This window comes from Carassius auratus, unplaced genomic scaffold (assembly GCF_003368295.1).
Source record: "Carassius auratus strain Wakin unplaced genomic scaffold, ASM336829v1 scaf_tig00024766, whole genome shotgun sequence".
Classification (NCBI taxonomy): Eukaryota; Metazoa; Chordata; class Actinopteri; order Cypriniformes; family Cyprinidae; genus Carassius; species Carassius auratus.
The window spans coordinates 22,216-42,384 of record NW_020525372.1 but is presented as its reverse complement, the minus strand read 5'-3'; the positions used below and the strand labels follow the sequence as shown (position 1 = coordinate 42,384).

At 35.4% G+C, this 20,169-nt stretch overlaps 1 protein-coding gene across 1 annotated transcript in view; it reads left to right on the top strand.

The window, feature by feature from the left end:
• Positions 1–20,169, top strand: part of LOC113078234 (rho guanine nucleotide exchange factor 39-like) — a 37,880-nt gene that overhangs the window by 6,393 nt on the left and 11,318 nt on the right. The window contains exons 4-6 of the mRNA XM_026250559.1: positions 5,155–5,275; positions 7,855–7,973; positions 17,596–17,666. Of these exons, the coding sequence (XP_026106344.1) occupies positions 5,155–5,275; positions 7,855–7,973; positions 17,596–17,666 (311 nt within the window). The remainder of the gene's footprint in view (positions 1–5,154; positions 5,276–7,854; positions 7,974–17,595; positions 17,667–20,169) is intronic.

Sequence of the window (20,169 nt, the reverse complement as noted above, 5' to 3'; positions counted from 1 at the left end):
TGACTCATACCATGTTTTTTTGCCTATTGCTACAAATATGCCCCAGCGACTTAAGCCTGGTTTTGTGGTCCAGTATCAAATATATATATATATATATATATATATATATATATATATATATATATATATATATATAAAAGCTCTTTATAAAATGTATAGTTCCGGTCCTTGATTCTGAGCCGCGTTCGAAGCCGTGGTGAATTACACTACAAACATATACCTTTGGCAACCACTTTCTTGGAGCCACAACTGTTTCTGAGGAACTACATCGTTTGTTGGAAGAATACTTTTAATTTATATCATTGAACTTTATTCTCTCGGTTTTATTCTGTGAAAACTATGTGTCTGGAATAAGCATTTTATAAAAGCAATAAGCCCTGCGAAGCCGTGGTTTACAGTGAATTTAGAACAGCTAAGGGGGTTTCTGTCAACAAATGTCAAAAAAAAAACTGTAAATAGTCTATTTATTTATTTATTTATTTTTTAAATACCAATGGTAGAGTGGTCATGGTAAGTGGTGAAACCCAGCTGTGACTCTTCTGTATACAAATGATTAGACAGTCTGCTTGAGGGGCTTTTATGGCAGCTTGAGCAAATGAAGATCCAGAGCCGCGGGAAACAAAAATAATTCATCAGGAAAACTGGCCTGAAGAACAGTTGGCATTGATCTGCCCATGCAGGCTGGTCAGACTAACAACATATTAACTCATCGGTGTCAAAAAGGCTGTTCTTGTTAATTTTATCTGAGGCTATCTATGGTGAAGTGTGCTGTGTTTTGATGTACTACATCTGAAAGCAAAAGCAGAAGCCCTCTTCTAATTTCCAATAGCCTGCAAGGATTGATCAGGTTGTTACATATATCAAACACCGCTCACCTGAACTGAGGATCAATCATCTCTCTGTTGCAAGCTTGAAGGTCTTAATAAAAGGCTTAAAGTGTTTCCAGCATTTTATTAAGTCCTTCAAGCTTGCAATAGAGATATGATTGCCCCTAAGTGCAGGTGAGCGGTGTTTGATATATGTAACAACCTGATCAATCTTACAAAATTTACCTGACAAGCTCGAAGAGACATTTGCAAACAGGAAAAACCTAGTGAGGAGGTTTCATTAATACTAAATTGGCAGAAGTTCTCATTTAAGTAAGTTACTGCCATGTGGTTTCATTGTGTATATATTTCGAATTACCAAATGAATGGAAGGGGGACTGCCTTTGAGGGCTTTATCTAGGCCCTGTTGATTGAGAATCATAAAATTGTCTGAATAATGAATCACTGTGGGTCCCCGAGGCTCCCATCATTGCCTGATTGACGGGCCTCTCTACAAACAGAGGCTGAATGAAGATGGAGGGCTGAATTTCAGAGCCCGATGTATTGGATAAATCGGTGCTCGGTTACCATATATCATCATTAGAATCGGTTATTGAAGTGCTGGGTGAAGCATAATGGCAGTCTCTCAATTTAGATCTGTGAACAGTCAGCAGTGGCTGACTAATTAAAAGGAATAAAGTGCTTGCGCACTCCAAAACCACATCGTTATCAAGAAGCTTCTTCAGATGCATGTTGATATCTGTGCTGGCTGCTGAAGGTTATTTGAATCCTTAGCTGAAATCATCACTTTTTATCTTGGACTGGTCAAAACACAGAAAAACTGAGAACAAGGACAGGAGCTGCGCTGTAGATTGTTTTTATCACACACAATATGCACTTTATAGTCGGAAATATAAAAGAAAAATAAGTATTAATGCATTTGAATTTATAAACCATTGTTGATTTGAACCTTTAATGATTAGGACAAAAGAAATTATAAAATGTAAAATACTTCTCTTCATGTTTTTCAAAACCTATTTGACTTTCTTTATTCTGTGAAATGAAAAAGAAGGTATTTAGTTAGCTGTCTAAGCTGCTCTTCTCCATACAAAAAGATTTAATTGTGACCAATGTTGGGGAAAGTAACCCCGTAATTCATTACAATATGGCTTTAAACCATAAAAAAGGAACTAATTGTGTTACTTAGTTATTTTTAATGGAAAGTAATGCATTGTTACTTTTGGGTTACTTTTTGCCACCTGAGTTGAACAATATCAAGTTATATTATATAACCTTTTCACAGCAAAAGTGAAATTAAGTGCCTGAAGGAAGTTCCTCAACCTCACTCCCAATTTCTGTCAACACTGGAACAGGAGAGGTGCCAGTGAATAAATGGGAAAACAAAGTAACTTGCAATATTTATTTGAAAAAGTAATGTTACTTTACTAATTACTAGAAAAAAGTAATCTGATTACATAACTCGTGTTACTTGTAAATGCATTACCCCTAAAACTGACGGTGACCACAGCTACCATTTTCATAGCAATATTTTTTGGTATTTTTTCAATATTTTAACTTTTTGGACTTTTTTTTTTCACAACTTGCATCTTCTATGGCATTAGAACCACTACTTTAATGGTGATTTCTGTTCTTTGTGGAGCTTGACTGCCCCTGGGCACCATCCTCTTGTGTTGTATGGAAAAGAGCAGCCTGAACATTTTTCAAAACTTCTCATTTTGTGTTCCACAGAAGAAAGCAAGTCATACATGTTTGGAACAACATGAGAATGATAAAATTTACATTTAAATGTATTTTATTTGTACATTTTATGCATTTGGCAGAATACAATTTTAAATGAGAAAATTAATTGTATTATTTTTTATTTTATTTGTATATAGTTTTTAAATTTTATACAGAATTTAATTTAGAATTTCTGGTTTATTGGTTCAAATAATTTTATTTTAAAAAATTTTATACTGTCTTGTGATTTCTGAGATATTTGGAGTGATTAGATGACCCGAGGACAATGCAAACCAATCATTCCCAGTTTTGAGTAAAAACTTCAAAATGATGGCAGCCTCAAAGGTGACAGTAATGTGACTATATTCTTAGAAATATAAAAATATGTCAGCTACTAATTTAAGTTTAAAAGAATAGCATGCAGTTGGTTTGAAGTTCATTCTTTGTACATCACATGATACTCCTGGGTCGGTAAAGACTTAAATACCATATTAATTAAACGCTGCTGAACAAGCAAACAAACAAAGCCTGAATATACTGTCATGCCGCTGCCATTAATCAGAATTCTGGCTGTTTATCTGATGAGTGGAGTAAGGCAACAGTGGGAAGAACCCAATTTTCTTAGAAAACACAGAATGCAACAGTGATCCCAAACTTGAAAGGGCAGTGACTTAAGTAGCACAAAATCAAAAATGTATTTGAGAGAGAAACAAGTGTGCCTAGGGGTTTTCTTAATGAGGGTAAATGTGGTGTGGAAATAGATCAAATGGTATCCGATATGAAGGAAGAGGGTCCTTGTCGCTATTGAAGGGAGGAGGGAGTCTCCTTACAACCCAAACGATGCTTTTGGGTCCTGTACATATTTGTGTTTTTGCGAGTGTTTGTGTTGCTGCTAACTATTCATTGACAATAATTAGTATTCCTTAATTCTCACTTCCAGCAAATGAAGCCACATAGTCCCTTCATTGTTTGGTTGAGTCTGTGCCGAGCCCAGATGTCGCAACCGCTAAGAATTAATGTAGATTAACGTGAAGCAGGAGGAATGCTAATGTTGTCTTTGTCATCTTTCTGATAGCCAGAGAATTTAATTGCCCTAAAAAAAAAAGAGCATAAAAAATGTAAGTCATAATTTCATATTTATCATAATAGCCTCTGGCTGTGAGGAGGAAAAAGGAAACACTATTTTTCCCGCCCTTTGCCCTCGTTAGAAGAACTCTCTCGGCTGATCTAGCATCTCCTGATTACGAACAGAGGCTACCTTGGCTTGCAACTTCATTAAAATCTATTTAAATCAACTTCAATCACAAAACGCTCCTTCTAAAAACCATGAAGTCTCAGGGAACATTATTAGGGTGTGTGTGTGTGTGTGTGTGTATCCGTATCTGTATTTCTGTTCGGTCTAAGTGGTATGTATGCGCAATAGCTACCTTGCCTAGTTTGGATAATAAGCTCCTTCACAAGTGTCAGCACCCTCACCCTTGAATTATACCCATGTCACCCTAATGTTTCTGACAGCCAGAGCACCAGCTTTCCCATTCCTCTTGAACACCTTGTTTTGTTCCTGGTTTCGCAATGAGTGCGTTCCCGCTACAAAGCACCGCACGCTTGCCCTTGGGCGCTAGCCTCAGCACCCTTGTCTCAAATAAGTGTGTCACCCACAGGGAGAAGCCCTCGTATGACACCACACAAATCTGACTAAAAACGCTTCCTTTTGCAAATACGTCTGCCTCTGAACTAATCCTCCTCATTATTTTTGACAAGAAGTGCCTTGACTTCCAAAACCGTATCAGAGTTATCATTGTGTTTGGAGTGCGGTGGCAAGACTGCAGGGTAGGGTAACGTTAATGTGTGCCCTGATATTTATCTTTTGAAGTTAACCGCACTTAATTGTTGATGATTTGACACAGTATGATGATGGTCTTTGGAAGTATGACTTAATATTTAATTGTGGATTTGCATGACAGGAAAAATAAATTTAGACTAATTAATGTTAAAAATATATATTTTTTAACATTCATCAATGTGTTTATTGAATGAATTCATTTTTCGTAATATACAATATTTTAGTTTAAAAGTTTTTCCAGTTTTTATATATATATATATATATATATATATATATATATATATATATATATATATATATATATATATATATATATATATATATATATATATATATATATATAAATATATAAATAATTATAAACACACACACACTTTTCAATAAAATATTATGTATTACTAGTAGTGGCTAACAAATGCATTATTTAATTTATTTATAAATGTGTGTGTTTGTGTGTATTTATATAAAATTTAAAGTATTTTTAAATAAAAAAATGTTATTATGTATTTAAAAATTTTATATTTATCTATTTTTATTGTTATTGAGTTTATTTGAATTAAGTATAATTAATGGTTTTATTAATAATTAATATACAACATTTGAATTTAAAAAATATAAATTTTCTATATAATTTATATTGTATATAAATATTTAAATATTTATTTAATTTACTGTACATTTGAGGTATGAAAAATTTATTGAAGTCTGATTAAATGACATTGCATAAAGCGAATAATAGTTTGACTTATTACTTGTTTTTAACAGGACCCTACTCACTCATCTAGAGCTGGGGAGGTTTGGTGTCGGGTTTGAGGAGTTCTGCGCTCATCTGCAGCTGTATAACACTTACGTTGACAACATTCAGACGGCTAAAAAAGTCCTCTTGGTAAGTTGAAGTTAATGTTTCACTTGTTAAATTTGACCCTTTTTCACTTCTGTTCACATGCTATGCGTTTGGCATTGACAAACGTGCTTACAATTGTGACTATTACTATGTGACATATTTGTATGGTCTTGAGTAATGTGTGCGTGAATATGGTTGTATAAATTAAAGTGAATATTATTACATTTCACTGATTGTGTCACTTTGCATTTTTTATGATTTAAAAAAAATCATTGCTGATATTGGTTTTATTGTGAGTAAATGCCTTCTTTTACCTGGATAGAGGTCACCTACTTACACAAAAGCCGATGGCTGCAGCTATCGATATGAAATCATGAATATGTATATAATACAGATTCTATGGTAATGTGCAGTATTGACAGAATGTCATGCTCTACTTCTAATAAGTGAATGTTTAATCCAAACCTATTAAATCGTTGTACAACTCCTCCTCTATGACACCTTTTTTTTGCCTTGTGAAAAAAAAAAAAAAAAGAAGACACAATGTCAGGTCAGTAACTCAAAGATCGCCATTCAGAATGATTGACGTTTGGAACGGTGAAAAAACATGGTCACCTACCTGATTAAGGCTTATGGATGACACTCTGTGCAAACAGACCTCTCCAGGCAAAACCCAGCGGTACCATTAGGTCCAACACTACCATCTCATTACGCCTGACTTAAGTGGGCAGCCTCCATCAGTCGGCCAGAAAAAAGTGAGATGGGGAGTCTCTCTTTTTGCTAATTAGCTCCTCCCACGGCAAGGCACCTGTACCCAAGTGTACGGATGACTGATTCATCATGAAAGAATCATCGGCATGCCTGGCTAATGCTAACTTCTGTTTCCATGTGCTTATGGTGAACTGAGGGGGCATTGTAACGTGTTTCGTCCTATGCATGTAATTGTGTCTAATACTGAATATATGTTTGAGAGTTAGCCTCACAGCAAAGCTCTTCCAAGTTGCATGCTAATGCTGGTTTTATTTATCTGAGGGGAAGCCTGGAGCCTCACAGATATTAATGTCTTAATTAAGAGGAGGAATGTGTCTGCGGCCAATTGACTGATTCTCATTGATTGCAGATTGAGCTGTTTAAGTTAGCATTGATTCCTCCGCTTGGCCGAGACATAGATGTAATTGCTGGAACATGGGCTGGTGTGTGTTTGCTATGTCACATGATTCAAAACATGGCTCGTTTGTCCTTCAAAATCCAGCATCCCATGAAGCTTATTAAGAGAATAGCAATCTAGACCAAGATCTCAACGTTTTCCCAACATGAGACTCTCTTTACATATTTATATGTATATTATATATGTATATTTATATTTTACATTTCTTCAACCTTGACAGAACACACAGTATAAGTAAGTTTGGTGCAATAATAACTTTAATAAATATATAATAATGTGACACTTTTAAAAGATAGCTAGATGGTTTTGAATAATTTTAGGAATGCACAATATATCTATACAAGGAGTCTGCAACCTTTTGGGCATAAAATGCCAATTTCAATTTTTCTGGTTAATCACTGTGCCAATGAGGCCCTCCCATTCCCCACCCAATTTTTTATGCTGTTTTTATACAGTACATAATATTTTTTACATTTTCAGATAAAAATCTGTATTATTTATTTATTTAACTTTTACTGGTGTAAATGTTTAACAAGGCTACATCTATCTGATCAAATATAAATTAATTTATAAATGAATTTAAATTGATTCTATTGTAAGATTAATTATTGCAGTTTCTTCTATTTAATAGGAATCTTTGATAAATAGAAAGATCAAATGAAAACAACAGTTGTAATCTTTAAAAATACTAATAATGAAACTCTCAAAATTAATTTACTCTCAAAATTAATATATTTGTTAAATATTTAAATTGTAAAAAAAAAATTCAGACAAAATGTATTTGTTTAAAAATGATGTTGTTTTTAATAATATAATTTTAATATGTTTAATATAGTTTTGATGACTTGCCTATTATTTATAGGAAAGTTTTGGATTTGACAGGATTCATTCAGAGTTTTTATTTTTTATTTTGTTTGTTTGGATTCCTCTCACAGTCCGTCTGAGATGCTGTGATTTAATGTTGGTGTGTTTCTCAGATGGAGACCCCAGCTGCTACAGCCATAAATGTTTGCTGAGCAGGTGTTGTACACGGTGTGTGCCGTTTGAAGATGATGGATTGTTTCTTGTGCTTATATGATTAATTTATTTTTATTTATGGTTTATTTATTATTTACTTAGTACAGAAAAGTAGCACCGACCTATGCTTTTCTCAGATGGATGCACAATTCAAAACAAATTTGACATAAAATAAAAAAATTAGCCTGACTTGGTTTGTGTGAATGTATATTTAATAATGAAACCAGGGTTGCTCTATTCAGAAGTTGTGATAAGAGACAACAGAGATGTCTCGTCTCATTGTGCTTCCACACATGCATCATCTACGGAGGTGATACTGTTGGTTAGAGGTAAACAGTGTTCAGTGTTATTGCTAGCTCTTTCAAATGTGCTCTTATTGTATCAAGTTTTTTTTCACAGAAGCAGATTTTTGATTCATGGTTCATTTCCTTCTCAGGTTCAGGTGAAGAAAAGCAAAGCCTTCAGACGGTTTAAAAAGCTCCAGGAGTCGAGGCCTGAGTTCAGTCAGCAGAAACTTGAGGACTTGCTAACGCTTCCACTTCAGCGTATCCAGCAGTAAGTCCTCAAGTACATGTGTAACAGTATTTGAACTTTTAAGTCAACGGTTATTGGTTATCAGCAGATATTATTATAATAGTTTTTCTCTCTTTTTGTTTTTTTGTTTTTTGTTTTGGCCAATATTGGATATTATGCAATGTCCATGCTTATTTACACTACATTTATATTTACATGACTTTTGTTATCATCTAGTGCTTATTTAATAATATTGTGTAAAAATATCAATTTTCGAAGAAAAAAAATATATACATGCACACATACACATAAAATGTTAAAATTGACCATTTATCGTTTTTTGGTATTTTACCGATATTAAGAGTTTTTATAGTTTTTTTCTTTTTTTTTTTTTTTTTTTGGTTATTCATGTTTTTTTTTTTGGTTATCAGCTGAATTAGAATATTTAATTGTGCATGCTCATTTCTTTTTTCATATTTAGATGGTCACTTGATGTTCATTTAAAGCTTAAAATGTATTTAAAGTTAATATTTGTGTAAAATGTGCTAATAATTTAACAGTTAAATGTACTCTTTAGCAAATATAAAAATATAAATGTTTCTTTTTATGCTTCATTAATGTTGTGATGCCTAAATTAGCTTGTTGCATTTAAAGTTATGATTCTTAGTTTTAAGTGTTTTATTATTTGTTTATATAATTATTTAAATAATTTCTATAATATTATCATTTAAATCGGTTATTACATTAAAAATTTTAATCAGCTTGTTGTAATGGGAAATAATTATTATATTGGTGCATCCCAAGCTGAAAAGGAAAATAATTTCATAGCAGGTTTTTGTTTTGTAGACGTAGACATGAGTGTTTGTGAAAACTTAATTACTTATTTTTATTATATATTTATACTCTATCCATTTGATGATGGTAGTGGTGCATAAATGACACACTTCACCTAAAGATATTTTGATTTTGTGCTGTTTAATGGACTCCTCAACCACTTATTGCAATTGACGTGCAAAGTTTTCTTCAAATCTCATTAAATGTCAGAGTACCTCAGCCATTGAATTTTCAAGTAAATGAGATGGATTGGTCAGTGGATGTTTTTGTGTATTTAAAGTTTAAACCATCTGCTTTGGTGAAGAGATTACGGGATCGACAGCATCAACACGATGGCAGCATTGAAATGCAGTCAGTTCTTGATGGGAATGTAAAGCGTTTTGGTTATGCATCAGTATTTTCTGACACAGGCCAGTCTACTTCACAGTCTTCTGCTCAGCTGTCAAATCACTCTACAACGTCACATTTTGTTGATCGCACTGATGTGTGGATTTACTTTAAAGACGGATTTTGGGAATAATTTGATGGCATGATAACAGAAAAACTGTCACCACCGGGTTATGGTTTTCATGCTTGAATTCTTCATCTGTATTTCTGTGCTTTGGAGGAGTAAGTGCACGCCGCGTACCAAGCCTCTCAATGACAGACGTAATTATTGTTTGATGTCGTGCTCACACCTGCCTTCAGACTGTCCAAGAACTGTCAAAATCCCTTTTGTTAAGCCGCCGATTTTCTTGGCTGTAATTTCATGCGGTCGTGGTCTCAGCTGTTAATTAGTGTAACAGGGTGCGAAATGAACTAGAACATGCTTAAGAACCAGTGAAAAATAGATAGCATTCCTTTATCAAGCAGCTAGAGTCCATCTTAATTAGGCTTTTGTGTCACTCCTAGTTATTAAATGTAGTTTCCAACATGAAAAAAAAAACAAATGCAATGTCATTCTAGCTATGCCGATAATTATGGCTTTATATTTATTCTTTATAAAAACATTCCTCAGATAGCGCCCACCTGTCATGGTTTTCATTCAGTGGCTAAGCTTCATCATAAGCAAAATGACAAAAATACTTTTTTATTTCAGATATAGTTTTTTTTTTTTTACTTTCTATTTATCAAAGAATGCTGAAAAATATCACTGTTTCCAAACAATATGAAGCAGCACGACTGTTTTTTTTTTTTACATCAAAAAAAATAAGAAATGGCTTTTTGTGCACCAAGTTACAATATTAGAATGTTTTTTGGAATAATGGCTGCTGAAAATTAGGGGTGCATGATAAATATCGGCCGATAATTAATGCGGATCTCAGTGGTAAATTCTATCAGGTGCATGATCTGCCACAAAGCAGCTGTTACTACACAGAGGCTTTGTTAACTGACAAACTGAAAAAATCCACAAACGTGTTTTGATTAGACTGATTAGATAACTGGCTTTACTGATGAGATGCACATTAATTAATTATCGGCCGATATTATTTTTCGTGCACCCATACTGAAAATTTAGCTCTGTCCTCAAAGGAATAAATAAATAAATTCAAATAGGAAACCGTTATTTTATATTATAGTAGTGTTCAGTATTTTTTACACTTTTGTATTCCATTTACACCTGTTTTCAACACTGACCACTTGTTATAAGATCACCTAACACCAGATTCACAACATGCCTGCCTTTCAAATGGATGCAAGGTATTTTCTCTCTGTTTTGTCATCCAGCAAACCGCAGGACTTGTGCTAAACACCATCTCTGATCTTTGTGTCGCACCCTGAATGTTCTCCACCCAGTTATCACAGAGATATTCTCTAATTTCCCTCGGAACTGCTGAGCGCTGACATCTCAATCAGCATGTTCAAAGATGCCCTTGATCTGATCTCATCCTCTCAGGCCCTGATCACCGTGTTTCCTATTGTCCCCCCATCGATTCTGCCTTTACTGCTCTCGAAAAGCGAGGACACATGGGGGGGGTGCATAATTGTATGATGATCTTAAGTGGCACGGCAGAAGAGCTCCATTCTCGGAGAGTGCAGATAATCAGGAGTACCGCCTCTAACAGGGACTCGGGAGGAAATTGTTGTCACTTATTGGGATGAAGGATGATGGATGGCGAGGCTGGCTGTGTGTGGATCATGGTGGCTACTTAAGACATGGAGCGGGACTGTCGGGAGGGAGGATAAAATCATTCCTATTATTAAATGCCATTTACTGCAGCTGCAGAGAAGAGATTCATGTTGAGTCGCTCTCCTCTCAACCCTTCTTCTCCTCCCTGAGGTTTGCCTGACTACAGATGGACAATTTGTCGAGTGTCAGAAAAATGAAGTCCACAAGCAAATATTTATTTCTGTTATGGGCATTATAAAAATTCTGTAAAATTGTGTTCACATTAAATGTAAAATAAAACATAAAAAAAAACTAAAACCAGTTATTTTAAGTGGTAAAAGTAAATTGGAAGTTACAGTATGTAAAGAGATGTTGATTGGTCTTTCGGTCTCATGATCATTTTATCAGTCTGTCCAGTATTATATCTGTCTAGCCATCATTTTATCAGTCTGTTCATCATTCTGTCACTATATCTACAGAAGTTCTTCCAGTTCTATCTAGCATTCTGTAATTTTATTTTTAGGCCCATTTTACACTAGTGTGTGTTCGTTATAAAACGGCGTTTTAGAATGAAAATGATCCTCGTCTACACTGGTGTTTTCACTGCTTTTCAGAAACGATCTGTGCTTACACTACACAACCTAAAACGCATGTCACGTGACCATGCATGCAAGTACAGCCATAGATATAAATAGCTAGATTCCCTATTATTTAGATTGCGGACGCGTTTACATGCTGGAGTGATCGAATGGGGTATCTACTGTACCTATACATCTATCGGTACAACAGTGGGCATTATTTTATTGTTTAAACGGTCATCAAGGATACGCAGAGCAAATGTGGGTAGCCACGGCATCATTTTCAAAAGTCTCAGTTTTGGTCCGTTTACACTGAAATGCAACGCTGGAGTTTTCAGACTAAAGCGGGGTCTGCTGCGTTTTCAAAAGTCTCCGTTTTTGAGGGTCGAAAACACCGGAGTAGTGTAAATGATAGGCGTAACCGTAGCAAAAGTTATGCGTTTTTTAAATGAAAACACAGTTGTGTAAACGGGGCCTAAATCATATTTCTGTCTTTTATTCTCTGTATCGTTCTATTTGTCCATCGTTTTGTCTGTCTTTCTGTCTTGTTCTATCCAATATTCTATGATCTCATTCTTTCTATTTATAGTTAGTTCTGTCCATCATTCTGTCTAGTGTTCTGTCATTCTGTCTCTCACTCTCTGTGTCTTTCTTTCTATGTGCTGTTCTGTCTGTCAATCCATCTTTGTCTTTCATTCTGTCTATCCATTATTTTCTGTCTATCATTCTGTCTATCCAACACTCTATTATTTTTTCTGTCTATCTTTTGATAATTCTATCAGTCTAACCATCATTCTATCGGTCTATCCATCATTTTATTATTCTAGCTATAGTTTTATCCATCGTTCTTTCTAGCATTCCATCATTCTGTCTTTCATTGTGTCTGCCTTTTGTTCTGCCTGTCGTTCTATATATTATTCTGCCTGTCTATTTATGTCATTGTATTAGTCTTCCAACATTCTCTCTATCATTCTGTCTGTCCATCTATCGTTCTTTCAGTCTATAGTTCTATCTTTCATTTGATCTGCTTCTCTTATTCTGTCTGTCTGTCCATCGTTCCGTCTATCAAAACTTAATTTGACAAACTTTCATTTTCTAGTAAAAAAGACTCTCTTCAAAGTTCTTTGAATTTAAGTTCCTTTTAATTCTAAAATTGCTTCCTTAATCCAGAATTATTATAAATGCAGAGACTAATTTTGCACCTAATATATTAGTGTATGCATCGCACTGTAAAGTAGTATTGTAAATTACACTTTAACTGATTACAGTCCAAAACTAAAAGCCCAGTTTGCATTTTTTTTATATGTTTCTGTGAAATGTCCCTGTCCCTGTATCTGACCATGGCATAGATTGTGTCTAGCATCAGTTCTAGGCAGTTTAAACCTTATAGTAATAAAACGGCATGTTTTGTTTAACACACTTCTACATTTCTATAATGGATTTGAACGTCCTCAAAATCGACGTAGAGAAGTTCCATATAAGAGGTTAATCTTTCACTTTGTGGTGGAACTCGTCGCTCGGAGCAGGTCAGAAGGTCATGGACGCGTCTCTTTTACATGCAGAGAGCCTCAAAAAGCGGAGGAGGACTCGTGTTAATGGAGCTGAGCCATTATGTATCCGATAGTGTCAGGGCTGTTATATGGGCCTGTGCTTACACAGCAGATGGGTTCAATTCAATCGGTGCTTCAAACACAACATAACGAGGAGTTCAGGAGGTTTTCACACCATTTGTGTTTGTTTGCGAAGGTGTTGATTGAACTCATTTAAAAGCAGCTTTGTAGCACTGTCTTCCTGTGCTATTGAGACGTCGCTCGCTTTTACATGGAAGTTGAGAGGTCGCATCCTTCATATATCTATGGTTTAGTCTTAAGACAAGACCTCGGGTGAACTCACCTCCTCTCTTCTTTTGATCTGTTCAAATGGGTAATGCCAAAGCTCACTAGAACGAGCACTACAGGTTTCTTCAGTCTTGTAAAAGCACTTTTTATTTAATATATTTACTCTCAGAACTAGTATTGATCCCTTAAATATAACATTACCCTCATCCTGTCATCCTTGATATGTTGACCTCAGGTAGTGATTGCCTACTACAATGCTTGGCTCCCAAGCAGAGAAGACTTATTGAAATTCTTGGAAGCTATCAGACAATCTACTTTATGTCTTGGCTTTTGTTAATTAGGTTCAGGCACTCGGAAACAGTCAAAGTGCGGGGAAAAACTTGTAAAACTCTTCTCAAACTGCTGCTGTGGCATTATATTCATCTTAGCTTGTTATTTTGTTTATTAAGATCATTGTTTGTGTGCATAGCAAGTTTTCTCAGCACATATCATTTCAGAGGGAACTTTTTACTCCCCCGCCCCAATTAGCAGTTTTAATACACTGAAAATTCTTACTATCCAATCAAGAAGACTTGATTGTGGGATACTGTAACTATCAGTATTATAATTGATAGGTTCTTTAAAAGAGAGAGTTCTTGCAGAAATGAAAATCAATCCTCATGTTGTTCCCAACCTGTAAGAAGATATTTTCTGTTTTTTCATGTACTGTACACTGGGAAAAATAATTGTAGTAGAAAAACTGAAATGGTAAATTCTTTCTGTAGGCTGCAGATGTTTTCGTGTTAGCAAGATGACAGTTAGCAAGATGGTTAACCTTGCTAACAAAAAACAGAGGTTTTAAAGTTTTGTTGTTGTTATTTATTTCTAAATGTGAAATTTCAAAAAACTAAATGTAATTTTATTTTATTTATTTACATTTTATTATTATTATATTTCATGTTTCGATTCATTTTCAAGCAGCAAGTAACACATCAAATTAAACGTGAAATTTCTAAGTAAAAAATCCTGAAATGGTATTTCCTTTTGTGTGCTAACTAAAAACAAAGTTTAAAAGCAAAGTTCTTGTTGTTTTTTAATTTGTTTTATTTTCCTGATGTTTTTTTTTTATGATAACATCTGGATCTTTTTAGATATGTAATGTAATATATGCAATAACATCAGATTATTATGTATATAAATGGCAGTTAACAAATTGAATTAAATACACAAATTCGAAGTAGAAAAACGGAAGTCATATTTTCTTGGTAAACATACCAATAATCTTTGTTTTATTTACAACAAAAATAATTTTACAGTGTGTGGGGTTCAAGATTGGATTGATATTATAAAAAAAAAACTTTAATTTATGCATGAACTTCATGCATTCAAAGCCAAAGTATCGTGACTCCCATCCGACCTCAAAAAAAGCTACATTCTTCATACAATCCCAATGTACTCTGAACACAATATGCGTTTTGTTATAATTTAATTGCAGAATATGGTGATGCCAATGCCGTGTTCAATAACCCATGCAGGAGCCTGACAGTGACAGTTGTCTCTTAATTAGGAATTTGAATCTTTAATGCACATGGTTAAAGACAAATAATTAGACAAATATTTCCTCTTCATCCTCTCGTGCGCTGACGTGTGTAACTACCAGGTGACCCGTCGTATCTGCTGCGGTGGTGTGGGGAGTGGCGTTCTGGAGGAAGAGAATGAAAACGTGAAGCTTGTTTCATCTGCATATTACAAAGGAATTAGCACAGCAAGCGCCAGTAACTAGGCCAGCGTTCCTCTTCATTAGAATATCTGAACTGTTATAAATACGCTTCAGATTACGTGATTGTCTTGTTATCTTTTCTTTGCTTTGCTTGCTAATGAGTGGGACAGGGCAGCTAAACGAGCAATTTCCGTTTACATTATTTGGAATGTGCTTTAATAATGCTCATTAGGCCATTCCCTTTTTTGTTACTCTGCAGCTTTAATTAGATTTCTTTCCCTGTCCCTAATAAGGGCATCCGTGGCTGATAATGCCGGTAATGTATTTGTTACTACAAGATGAGACAAGAAGAAAAAGAAGTGAGATTATTTCTCTTTTTAAGTGCCTTTTAATAGAAGGAGGCTTAATTGGGGCTTGTTTGGTTTCCTCTTTTCTTTCATTTCTAATGAGGAATACACTACTGCTCTAGTTCTCGTGTTCAGTAAGCCTGTTTACTTAGTTTTCGTTTAGGCTGTTTTTTTATTTAATATATCTAAAAACAGAACAAGCAGAAAAAGTTTGTTTGTTTGTTTGTTTTACTGAAGATTTGCAGGTAATCGTTTAATTTTGTAATTTAATTTAATAGATTTAGTTTTATTTGTTTAATTATTTTCTAGATGATGCCTAGATTTTTCAACTCCAGTCTTTCAGTTAATTGCCATTGTTATATATATATATATATATATATATATATATATATATATATATATATATATATATGATAATAATGATTTTTATTATTTTATTTAGATTTTAACAAACTACATACAAACTCTACATAAAATTTCTTTGCATCTAACAAGTTCCTTGCATTTGGTCTTGTTAAATACTAGATCTTTAAATCTTACATATATTTCATAAAAAAAGGGATCTAAAATGTAATCAGATGAGGCTATTTAATACTTGCATGCGGCAAAATTATCATAAATAATAATTGTATAAATGAGCATGCACATGCTGGGATTTTTCGACTTCAGCTTTTAATATGAGAAGCTTTTCAGGATATCCCACAAGCCCTGCTGTGAATAAATACACATCCTGTACTCAAACTGACTGTTTTGCCTGAAACTGTTTATCAAATCACCTCTGAAGTCCTGAAAGGGAGGGAGGTAGGGAGGGCCGAAAAGGGGAAGTCAGAAAGCCCTGTATCAGACGTTTCTCCTCTCTCTCTCTTTGGCCTTGTAGTCGCAACCCTCTTAAAATCTCGTGTCAGAAGTTGTGCTCCTCTACCCCCCTCTGTGGTTGTCACGGGTGATGGGTGACATTGGCGTCTTGACGGCTGCCACCACTGTTTACATAATTTCGACATGGCCGCAGGGAAAAAGAGACTACGGCTGTAACGATCTTCACTTCACACTCCTCCAATTAAAAAAGGCCCCAGCTCTGCCACTTAGCACAGTTCTCAGGGAACGGGAATATTCGAGCTTAACTTTTCAGCCTGCGGGGATCGGCACCAAAGAAAGATGCCAGGGTGGAGTTGAGAGGACGTTTAAGACAGACTAAAGATGCCCCAGTTTTTCTGACAACATCTAAAATGGTGGACGTGACGTGAAATTTGGTGCCAGAAATGCCGAGAATATTTTGCGAGCACTGAAATGTATTTTTGAAGTCAAAATCTATCTTATTGTGAATAGTTTTTGGTTGAAGTAATACTGGATCCAAATATTGTAATATCTATTTCGTTTTTTTGGCTGTATTTTTAATTTGAATACAACTGTTCATGCTCCTAGCATTAAATAAATCGCTCTTATTATGCTTAATGAATGCGTATGATATTTAGTTTCATGATTTTTGCTGGAATGTGTCTTCGATTGCTACAGCAATTGCCTGCATACACCTGTGTAATGCTAATGCACTCCCTCCAAAACTTTTCAAGTTCCACTGCAACCAAAGTAGAGAAAAGTGTAGAGAATCATATTCCCAATTGTGACGATACCACAGAGTCGAACTTTTTTCTGAGAGCCTTCTCATTTGAAAGAGGCCTTTGATGTCTCTAGTCGCTGGAGTTCTGCTTAAGTGAACTGTAATCTCCAGTCTTTATCTCCACCCCTGAAACATGAAATGAATTACCACCAAATTTTCTCCTCTCTCAATTTGGCCCTCACCTTGCAATAGAGGTCATTTCCTTAATTGGGCCCTTAATTTGCCCAGCCATTTATAACCTTTTTGTGTCATCAGGAGAATAGCACAATAATCAATATTAAATTTTTTTCTGAACAGAGGAGAATGTAAAGTTTGACCCCGTGCACTTGTTTGTGTGACCCTGACAGAAATAAATATTCTCACTTTTCCTTCTTCAAATCCGTTCCTCATCCTTATAAAATAGCACAAAATCAGTTCCGCCGCATTGTTGGAGGAAGCAGAAATCCGGCACATTAGTGTAATTTTGTAGGCTGAATGGCTCTTTATTCCTTCTCAAAAAGAAAAGCTTTTTTTCTTAAACGTGTCTTAACGCGAGTAACGTCGTCTTACGATGACAGCACTTGTCCGACCTCCGTACCTTACCTTCTCTTGCGCTTTAAGGGTGTATTTATAGAAACGTTGCATTAAGCCTGTGCCGTGTTTTGTTTGTTTGTTGCTTTTTTAGGTACAAGCATTTCTTGAGGGACTTGACAGAGAACACCGGTCCAGACAACCCAGAGTTTCAGCAGCTTTCAAGTAAGAGGCACCGCCGTCTCGCAGTTCGCCAAACACTCTCTTATCCTTTTTGCGCTCTGTGACAAAAATGTTGATGGGTTTAGCCTGTCTAGATTTTTATTTTATTTTATCTTTATTGTCAGGATCTATATCAAGCTGCAGAATCGCATTCACCCAGTCACACTTGTTATGCTTGTCAAATTTGCTTTCCACTCTAGTTTGTCACTTACAGAGCAATCTAAAAAGAGATCACTCAACGTGTTTGTGATGATGAGGTGCTTTGCAGAGATAAGCATTGCGGAGGATACCATGGCCTGTTAAAGAAGGTGCAAAAGCTGAAATCGTTTCATACGGTGCCAAAACAAACCTGTGTCTTAAAAGGAAAAAAGTTTTAAAGCTGGCAGCCTAAAAAAGACAGCCTCCCTTGTCTTTGTTAGGATGACAAAGAACAACTCTGGGCCCCTGTTGTAGCGCTCACGCATTGTTTTTGGGTTATCGGGTGACTTTGCTTGCCGAGGATGAAAGTATGGCAAAGCTTAACGTGAGTCTAAATTCCCGATGTGGATTTTGACATAATTAATAGGGACCAGATCTGAGGATATCAACCATGTGAAATATAAATAAATAAAATCTCCGGCATCAACAGAAGCCCCGATAATGACTCATTTCTATCGTCAAATAAACAGCAAATCCCACTTAAGAGCCAGTGTACACAAGGAATTATTTATGTGTATCAATTAAAATCTCATTGGTTGCTTGCTGCTTTTGCTTACAAATTAAAACAGCCCCTGATTCTAAGATGAAGGTACATATCCAGATTTGGCCCTCCTCTTCCTCTTCTCATTAGAGCTGCTTTTTAAGTTCACTAGCTTTTTTTTTTTTTTTTTTTTTTTTTGAAGAGAGAGAAATAGAAAAGGTTTCCTCAACCAGCCTGGGCATATTGTAAAGGGAATTATTTAAAAACAACCCCAGACAAATTATATTGATCTTATTAAGCAAACTAGCAGTGGAACTCACAACAGACTTTGTTGTTGTTTTCCAGTTTTCTTTATATGTGTTTATTTTATTATTATTATTTTTTTCATTCTTCGTATGTAGCGAAGCGCCACTGTTTTTATTATCAGAGTTGCTGCATTCGTCAGTTGCATGCGTTTTGGAATTTCCAACTTCTGTATTTGCCTACAGCCAAGTATCTTCTGAACTCGTCCGCAAAAGACTGTCAAAGGTTAATTTAAAAAAGTTAACACTCGAGAACTCCTCGGACCGAGTTCTGTTTAAACATACTGAATGTCTAAAATAAGAAGACCGAGAGAAAGTGTTCGTAGAATGTGGAATGAGATGGGATTAATAATGCATCAGCCATAGCTCTGTTGAAACACAATTATAGAGAGGGTTTTCTTAAAAGGGAAGTATGGCGTTACATTTTAGTCAAAAGTTATGAGCGTGTAAGACATGCTCACGAGCACATTGTTATTTCACACGCGCAAAAATGAACCTTCAGCTGGCATGATAAAAGTACTCGCGCACAAATTCAACAACCGAGAGGTGTACATGTAGCTGCGAGCGAGCGCCTGGCATACTCGCATAGGTTAACTCTGCTTGTGCAGTGGAATCCTGCTCGCGCGCAGCGGGCTTCTGCTTGCGGAGTGCTGTTTTGCTCGCACGGTGGATTTCTGCTCGCTCAGCTGATTTCTGCTCGCTCGAGTCTACATGACTTTTGACAATTTGGGGGCGGAAACCAAGGAGGGCACTGACCCTCTTATGATTGGTCACTTTCACACATCCTTGTACCTTGATTGACAGCTCTCATTACAGGAAGCACGGAGTTGGGTTAAGTTACCACCGAAGAAGAGTGGGAATGAATTGGAATGAGTTTTCTAATATACATTAAATGTCTCTGCACGTATAAAATGCTGCGCAGATCATAGTTAAATCAATTACCATCGATGTATGTATTTGCGTTTTGTTAAGTAAGTTAACATTGACGTTACATATTTTTGAGCAACAAGTAACGTAACTAGCTAGCCTATTCGTTCTGAAGCTAACGCCTTAGCCAACACTTGTGATGCTGATCGACAGACACTCATTTTAAAACTTTTAATCTTTAAAAAACTGCATCTTAGACAACTGACGTTAGGCTAACTGAATCATAACAATTGTTTTCACGTGTAAAAGTACATGTGAAAACAATTATGTTATGATTCATTTAGGAAATATGTAACGTTAATGTTAACTTTCTTAACAAAACGCAGGCTTCATCGTTCGCTAATACACTCTAAAAAAAGTGGAGTTAAAAATAACCCAATTGGCAACCCAGCGCTGGGTAAATATTAGACAGAACAGCATGCTGGGTTATTGAGAAAACCCAAGATTGGAATTTTTACCCTTTGTGTGTTTGCATTTTTTTGGTTCTGGGTTATTCTTGCTGGGTTATTCTCATAATTTCACTTTTGCTTAACAAAGCAATCATGGATTAATAAATAATGAAGAATACAGGTTATTTAGACTGTTAAAAATAATTTTA